The sequence below is a fragment of the Nannospalax galili genome, unplaced genomic scaffold, assembly GCF_000622305.1.
Source record: "Nannospalax galili isolate Female #2095 unplaced genomic scaffold, S.galili_v1.0 scaffold86, whole genome shotgun sequence".
NCBI classification, from domain to species: domain Eukaryota; kingdom Metazoa; phylum Chordata; class Mammalia; order Rodentia; family Spalacidae; genus Nannospalax; species Nannospalax galili.
Genome location: NW_008354174.1, coordinates 614,759 through 624,035, shown reverse-complemented (window position 1 = coordinate 624,035; position 9,277 = coordinate 614,759). Strand labels below are relative to the sequence as shown.

The window sequence follows — 9,277 nt, the reverse complement described above, 5'->3', positions numbered from 1 at the left end:
AAAGATCTGCCTGCCTCTGCTTCCCAAGTGCTGGGATTAAAGGCGTGCACTCCCACAAGGGTAGGTGAGACAAAAACATATGGTCAGTTTTATTAGCCTTTATAAAAAATTGCTTGATTGAGGAAAAAATTAGAATTGCTTACCAAAATGCTTCACTTCACCATCATTTATGGGTTTCAGTTTTTTATTCCTTCCCACAGTAGCATAGTTCATTAAATTGTCAGAAATTTACTACTGAGTTGTCAAATGAGAGAGTGAGCTTTTAGTTATTTAAATCATTAACTAGAACTCACTGTGTCATAAAACATATATGAAATGAATCACTGAAAGAAGTCATATCGAGGCTAAAAATTTCAAATTTCCACTTAGATCAAAATTTTAAAAATAATTTTCAGAAATGAGCCTTTAACATCATATAAGCAATCCATTAGGTTTTTATAAACTTAATTTGATGAATTTGACAAAATTCACTCTGAAATATTAATCTCTACATTAAGTAATATTTTAAATTTTGAATTATTTGAAAATTCCAATGTAGGAGCTATAGAGATGGCTCAGCAGTTAAGAGCACTGGCTGTTTTTGCAGAGGACCCAGGTTCGGTTCCCAGCACCCACATGGCACCTGACAACCATCAATAACTCCAGTTTCAGGGACTCCAACTCCTCTTCTGTTCTCTGCAGGCATTGTATGCATGGCAAACATGCAGTCAAAATACTCATACACAAATAAATTTTTAAAATTAAAAATTCTGATGTATGTAGTATTACTTTGTTTAGTACTGTTATTACCTAAAACCTTTTATTATTTATTGATAATGCTATTCATGTGTTCAAAGATAATTGCAACTTATGGTATACTAATATACCTCTTATCCAAATTATACCAATAGTAGAATAAAAACAATACTGAGAAATTGATTAAAATGAATTTATATTGTAAGCACATAAGTGTTTCATTTAAGTTTAGGATATTTAGAGATAGAATTTATGGCAGTTTCACATTAGTCCTAAACAAGTAAATGAAGACACATCATTAGCAAATACATAATCTCTTTGAACATTATTCCCACATAATAATACATACACAAACAACTTTATGTAGCGAGTAGGTCTTTGCTACATCATTTTAAATGACTGTGTAGGGCCTGGAGAGATGGCTCAATGGTTAAGCACCTCAGATGGCTCAGCACCTACACAGTGGCTAATAACAATCCATAACTCCAGTTCTGGGGGATCCAACACTCTATTCTGACCTCCGTGGGCGTTGCACGACACGAGTGCACTTACATACATGCAGGCAGTACACTCATACACATAAAATAAAAAATAAAATATTAAGAAAAATAAATGGCTGCATAGGATTCTGTTATTCTTTAACCAATCTCCTTAGTGGACATTTTGATTGTATCAGCACTGTTACAGATTGTGTGAAGCAAAGAGCTAGTTAAAATTAATTTTTAAAATGATTAAAGATACATTTAGTGGTAAAAACCTTATGTCTTAAATTGTTCAATTTAAACCCAAAGGAATTTCCCCCTGTCAAGTTGTTGTTCTTTTCAACCAGATTGTTTTATGGTATCTCTAAACTGATTAAAATAAATAAATCAAGTTGTCTTATATTCTTCTAAGTTAAGAAAATAAAAGCTGACAAGATAGCTCAGTTGGGTAAAAGCACTTGCCACCAAGCCTGACAACCTACGTTTAATCCCCAGAACCATCATCCATGGAGGAAGAAGAGAACCAACTCCCACAAATTGTCCTCACACCTCCACAAGCACACACACACATTAAAGGGGAAAAAAGTATGTGGTAGTACTCTGGGAAAATTTCACAAAGAATGAAGAATAATGGGGATTAAATAACTAAAATATGGTTGCTATCATGAGCAAAAGCACATACTGTAATTAAGCAAGTTGTTGCTGAAAAAAAAATTGTACTGTAAAACTCTTTCAAGGAGAAGTTGAGGTGTTAGGAGCTGTTTGATGAGAGTATGCCATTTTGGAGAGATCTCTTTGTAGGCATACAGTACTGTTTAAATAATTGAAGAGCCCACTGCAAATGAATGACCTTAAATAAGATGTGTCAGATAAATAAAGAGCAGTGAGCTACTTTATAGAAAATGACTGAAAAATAATATAATTAGTATTTGATTAGTTCCATGTAGAATTTTATATTGATAGCACTTAGAATCTAATCTATTATGTGTCTTCATGGAAATGATTTTTAGAGCACTAACTGGAGATTGCAAGATTATATGAGAGCAGAAGAATTCACTGTACTTTTCAGTTTATTTTTCTATTTGTGCAGTGCTGGACATGGAACCCACGGCCTTACACATGCTAGGCATATTCTCTACCACTGAGCTACGTTTTCAACCCCGTGTTCTTTTGTTTTTAGATTTTTCAGTCTCTTCTATTTTTTCCCCAGAAAAACTAATATTCACATAAGCCTTTGTATTTATTTCATTTGAACATAAAAACTCCAAAAAGTAAATACTACTAGTATTCACCACTATATAGGTTTTGTAGAATAAGAAAAATAAGATACAAAGAGATTTATTTATTTACCCAGTGTTGTCACCCAGCTAGTAAGTGGCAGGATTAGAAGAAAAAAGCTTTACAAGATAGTTAGGGTATCCATAAAGAGCTGTGAGAAGAAGCTTGCAGGGTTTAAATGAAGAGCTGGAAAATGACTATTAAGAGAAACTTATGTGTAGATAAGGAAAGCTGTGTGACTTTTCTGTTACATTGACCAAAAAAAGTTGTGTTTTAAGAGATGTTGTGCATGAAGTAGCAGAATTTGGAACTTCATTAAATTCGAAGTTAAAGAAAGTTTCTCATAAGCAAGGAGAACAATATGAAATAAACCTCTTAATAAGATCAGATTGCTTTCTTACAACAATCTAGGAACTTCAGTAGACTGTAACTGTCAGCTTAAGACATGCATATTTAGTAAACAGACACAAATTGAGACTCCATTTCTGTGATTGACAACCCAAGCACTTCCCAGACCCACTGATTAATACAAATGTCTTTGGATTTTAATTTTAGCAATGACTAACGCTTTTTACCTAGTCACTTATTAATATTCTAAAAATGAAAAAAACTGAGGGAGTAATGAGTGTGTTAGGAGAATTTTTAAACATAGACTAGATCCACAAAGAAATTGAAGTCTTGGAGTAGCCCAATGGGGTAAGGAGGGAAAACAGGCAAGGGAAACCAGATGAAAGATTGAAGTAAAGATGAACAGAAGAAAGAATTAAAATAAATGATAATCACCTTCATTTCTGGTTCCAGATTATAAATAACTAGGGCTTTGTGCCTCAGTTAGAGAATATATTTTTTAGTTAGCATTTCCCTCTCAGGAAATTGAAATTAGTTTCTTTTTTAAAAATTTCTGTTTTTGTTTTTTGAGACAGGGTCTCCCTGTAACCGCAGCTGGCATGGAACTTAACCCCAGCTGCCTGTGTCTGTGCTGGGATTAAAGGCCTGGGCCACCACACCTGCCTGAGTATGAGTTTCTTAAGCTGTTCTGTGCATGGTGTTTTATAAAGCTTCATTAGAAACTCTTATAACATTAATTACAAAGTTTTCTTGTTGGTTTTATTAAGGCTTTTTGTGCATTTTCCAACTACAAAATGACACTTTTTGCACATGTCAGTGGTTTAAGCTCAATGATGTGAGGCTACAACATCATTCTTGAAATTCTGCTTGTATTTTAAACTGATTCTGGTTCCCATACAATCCCTAGGTCTGAATTATGTTCTAGTTTATAAGGCCAGGTGATTGGGGGCCATGGGAGTAAAAGGGAGTAAAGGGCCTTACGTATACTCAAACTATGAAAATAACCCACTGGGGGGCAGTATATGACTTTACCTGTATGTCTTGTCCTGAAATCTGGCTGTGACATTTTTCACCCCATTAGCTGGCCAGAGTTGATTTTACTTATCTAGTGAGCTTTGCATATGTATCCCTCACAAAGGTATCTGCTCAGGACAACTTTTTCCTGATACAGAAGGACTCTTCTTCAGTTGTAGGGATAACAGGCATCTGTATTCCCTGGTAGAACCTCTAAATAAGCCAGATAATGGCTGTGTGGTTTTGTAGTGACTCATGCTTAATTTTAAAATAATGTTTAATTAAAAAGTAAGCACAAATTTTAACCAACAGTGGGGAAACAAATATTCACATTGTCTTTTGAAGTTAGACACTTGAGGTATTAAGCAACAGTGAATATGCAAATCTTCTAACCCTGAGCAAAAAGAATAATCTCAAGTCAATGAAAAGCAGATTTCATCTCTGTAAAAATTTGAAATTATGCAACATTATACTATCAAACAGCACAGCTTTAAAGTGGAGAAAAATCTAGTTTCAAATATCTGCTCCTGTGCATAGTAGCTGTAAATCCTCCATTAATTTCCCTTATCTTTTATAGCCTGTTAGTGTAAGTGAGGTCCTACAGTGCCTACCTTGCTATATTGCTATCAAAACTAATTAGAATATCAAACTTGTGAAACCTAGCATGGCTGCCACCTGGCTTATGGTAAGAATCAATAAATGGTAGCTATAATTTTTGTGAAATAGAATTACATAATGGAAAGAACTTGAACTTTGTAGCTAGACTCTGACTGATGCTTACTGACACTTGCGTAAGTTAATATTTTTAATCTGTCGTTATCTACAAGAAAATACAGGGTATTACCTACCTTTAGTTGTTTTGAGAATTACATGATATAATTTATATGAAATCAGTAAGTATCTGGGCATAGTAGGCTTCCAATAAATATCAGTCCTCTTATGATCACTGTAAACATTAATCTTCCTACATCTACTTTGAAGTCATTTGCGAACCATTTACCATAGTATAAAACCAGCTATGACCATGCATACCTGTAATCCCAGCTGCTCCAGAGGCAGAAGTCAGAGATCACAAGTTCAACGCCAACATGTATAATTTACCAAGACTCTTATCTCAAAATAAAAAGGAGTTGGCGATATGTAACTCAGTAGCAGAGTATTTTCCTAGCATGCATGATGGGTTCAAGTCCTAGTACTGAAAAAAATATAAATTACTTTATTTCAGTGTTGTTGTCACTACAAAATGGACTCAATGGATGCGCATAACTTTTTTTAAGCTTACCTTTTTTTTTTTTAACCCAAGACCATCAAAATTTCTAATGAAAAACAGGATTCTTGTATTTAAGAATCACTTGGGGAGGTTATCTATTGTGTGCCAAGAGTAATGTAATTTCTGCTGTCAGTAACTCACAACATAGTAAGGAAAGCAAACATTTAAGTAGTTACGATGTTCTGATGGGTGTTATAGTCATTGACTATAAAAGAATTATAGAACAAATAGGACATATGACCAAGAACCATGATAAAAGAGCAAGAAATAAGGTTAAAAAGTAAGATTGGGGGCTGGCAAGATGGTTCATTAGGTAAAGGTGCTTAACACAAAGCCTGATAATCTGAGTTCTTTCCCCAGAACCCACATTGTAGAAAGAGAGAACTAGTTTCCACAAGTTGTCCTCTGACCTCCATGTGTGCCCCCCATACACACAATAAGTAGTATAAAAAAATTTTAAATACATATTTTCTGTTTAGATTTTTCTCCTCTAACTTAGCTGAAATAGAAATAACTGAGTAATTGATAACTTACCATAACTTTACTCTAAATTCTTTAGGTGCTATAACTCATTTATTCTTACAACATAGGTACTCTTCTATACCCTGTACTATGGCTGAAGACACTGCACAAAGGAAAAAATAATTGCTCAAGGTCATGTAGCTAATGGGTGATTATAACAAATCTTCAAGTCCACATAGCTTAGTTCCAAAACTCAATCTTAAAGCTAACATTGAACACTATATCCAGGAACTTAATAGCATTTACACATCCTAATGACTGGTAAATTAAACCAGTAACCATGTAAACTTCCTAAATCCATTCAAATAAAATGGCTACTGGAGTTTACTGAGAATTTACTGCCTGTGTTTAAAAGCCTAAGTGACAATATGAAATGCATTTGACTGCTGAGAGAGACTTGTGTTTAAAGAATCCAATTATTTGTTTAAGATAATTAGAGGGGTTAGGGATAAAACTCAGTTGTGAAGTGCTTGCCTAGCATACATGTACCATGAGTTTGATCCCCAGCACTACACAAACAAGGTGTGTAGTATACACCTGAAATCCCAACACTACGGAGACTGAAGCAGTAGGATTATTGTCGAGTTTGAGAACAGCTGGATCTGTATAACAGAAACGTCCCTGCCCCCAAAAGTGGTGGTGGGTCCAGCAAGATGGCTTAGCAGATAGCAGATAAAGGCACCCACCACTAAGCCTGACCACCTCAGTTTGATCCCTGGCACCCACATACTGGAAAGAAAGAATCAACTCCCATTAATTGTCTTTTAATGTCTACTAATGCGCCCACATATGTGTATGTGTGCATACACACTAATTTTTTTTAAAGATTGGTGGTGCAAGGTGCTGGAGAGATAGCTCAGTGTTGTTAAGGGCCTGTACTGCTCTTCCAGAGGACCCAAGTTTGGATCCCAGGACCCTTATTGGGTGGCTCACTGCTACCTGTAACTCCAGCTCCAGAGGGATCAGACACCTCAGGTCCCCACAGGTACCTGCACACACATGCACATATCCCCACACAGACACAAGGACATACACATATAATTAAAATAAAATATGAAACAAAATCTAAAAAAGAATGGTGGTACATGCTTACAATCTTAGCATCTGGAGGTAGGAGGATTAGAAGTTCAAGGTCATCCTCAGCTAGATAGCAAAATTAAGGCTAGTCTGGAATACATGAGACCTTGCCTTGATAAGTAAGCTTGCTAAAATAGTAAAAGGGAAAGGATTGAGGGAGAATTTCCTTTCTTTCAAATTATGTTTATAAAGTTTTCCCATAGCCTGGTATATATCTTTAATCCCATCCAGCACTTGGGAGGCTGAGACAGGTGTGAGTTAGAGGCTAGCCTGGTCTACGTAGCTCCACGCCAGCCATGGTTACTTAGTTAGATCCTGTCTCAAAAAATTAAATGATAAATTAATAGAGCCCACAAAATGTTAAGGCAAATTTACTTTTACTTAACAATCTTAAGTCTTCTCCTGTGAACTTTTAAAAAATAATAGAGAAAAGGCATCCTGGCATTCAGATTTATAAGATTCATTGTGCTTGCTATGTCTTATAGACACTAATGAATTTAGTCATTTCTGCCTGTCATTTCTGTCATTGCTCATTTAAACAACTACCCACATAGCTAGTTTCCTAGGTTTACTATTGCTACAGGTAACAGTGTAAGCACAGAAGCAAGTAACAGTTATGAAAAAGGAAGAATATGTTAGGTAATTGTATTTTCATGTACTTTAAAACAGGCATCAAATGATGGCAGATTTATACTTACTTAAATAGTGAAATCTATGAACCTCAGCAGCTTAAAATTCCAAATAGTTCAGTCACAGAATATGTACATTTTGACTCAAAACTTAGAAGTTATCCACATTATAGTTCTGTGATTTGATTAAAAGGGACTACATAAAATAACAATTATATTATACCTTGAAATTAGTTCAATTGGGTTGAATAAAACATTGCAACCAACTCAGCATCTTTCATTTGAGGTCTAATCTATTTTTTAAAAAAATGTTAAGAGAGGGGCCCAAGAATTAATGTAAAGCAATTTTACTACAAGTATTTTTTAATTTATTTTCTCTTTTGAAGAGCAAAGATAAATGTTAAATTGATTTTAGCTTACAAGTAATTGTGAATCAGAATTAACAGAAAAGACTGGAGGTATAGTTCCATGGTAGAGCATTTGCCTGATATGCTTGCTCCAGGCCCTGGGCTTAATCTCCATCACACACACAAAAATATACCAGAGAAACATGACCCTCCTGAAGGACAAGGTCTCTGTTTTACAACTCCTTGTTATTTCCATAAATTTACGGTGTCCTCTAGCTAGCATTTTTTTGAGTAAGTAAGTCAATTTGATTTTTTAGAATTACAGGGGAGGGAGGCATCTATGGTAGCTCACACCTATAATCCCAACAATTGGAGGCTAAGACAAGAGGATTGCCCTAAGCTTGAGGCCAACCTGGGCTACAGTGTGAAACCATGTCTCAAAAATTTGAAAAAAAAAAAGGAACAACAACAAAAACATTTTCGAATGTTCCTAACCTAAAAGAGAAGTTTTGTACATGTATGTATGGTTTTTGTCAAGTTAAATACAAAGAAGTAGATAAACTTCAAATTATACTACAAGTTACATTCTTTAAAGATATGAAATTTATTTTTCTTAATGATTTTTGAGTGTACAGATTATTGGTTGCACCTTAAAGGGAGATATTTATTAATCTTTCTAAAACTAGCTATCAAACACTGCTAAGAGCAGCCCACGAGCTAAAGAGATGGAAAAGCCTGGTGTCCCAACACGCTACTAAGGGGATTTTCACTTTTGGTTGGCTAGACTCCATAATCTTTAGATACAATTCTTACACAGGTTCCTGAGTATAGAAGTCATTGTTGAAGTTAAGGCTTTTTTTCCTGTGTAGTCGGTCCATTGTAAGTTGTGAATATAAGTTTTAGCTGAGCAGAAGTTGTGTAGCCTTCATGCCTACTCTTATTTTAATAAATTCTCATATTTAGACATCACATTGGAAATTGTAATAGTTTGGTTCTTCTATAAATAAGACAGCATTTGTTAATATATGTCTGTCACAGGTAGTCACAGTTTAATGTTTGCTTTCACTGGGCCTTGTTTTGACTCATTGTCATTTGACTTACTAGCAGCCATCTGTTAGTAACAGTTTAACTTTCAAGGCTCAATGTAATTTGGTTTTTGTTAATGAAGTGCTGTAAACAGCATTATGAAGATTTTCTCTTTTAATCTTGAAAGGAAAAAAATCTATATCTAAAAAAGCAATCACTAAGAAGAGGAAAGCTGTCACAAAATCACCTACTGTACCGGAATTTCAGGTAAATGTTTCAACTTTGTCTCGAAGTTTTTAGTTTAATTTTTGTTTCGGTATTTGTATTATTTCCTTGAGAGATTGGCTGAATTTCAAGAAACTGTAAGATACAAACTTTTAATGAATGTTTCTAACAATGTATTTTCCTTGAGAGTGAGTGATACAGTTAAAAATCTAATTTGCTAGTATTTCACAATTTTTTACCTCTATCTTAATCTCTTGATAGTCAAAAACCTTCTGGTATTTTTAGTATGCCAACCTAAGTTTAGTAGATGAAGTTCAATGAAAA

General features: G+C 34.7%; 1 protein-coding gene across 5 annotated transcripts in view; it reads left to right on the top strand.

Annotated features, from left to right (window-relative positions):
* The window catches only part of Kiaa2026 (KIAA2026 ortholog), a 92,041-nt gene that overhangs the window by 48,540 nt on the left and 34,224 nt on the right, over positions 1-9,277 (top strand). For all 5 annotated transcript variants that reach the window (XM_008851195.3, XM_008851194.3, XM_008851196.3 and 2 more), the window contains one exon: positions 8,916-8,995. In XM_008851195.3, the coding sequence (XP_008849417.1) occupies positions 8,916-8,995 (80 nt within the window). The remainder of the gene's footprint in view (positions 1-8,915; positions 8,996-9,277) is intronic.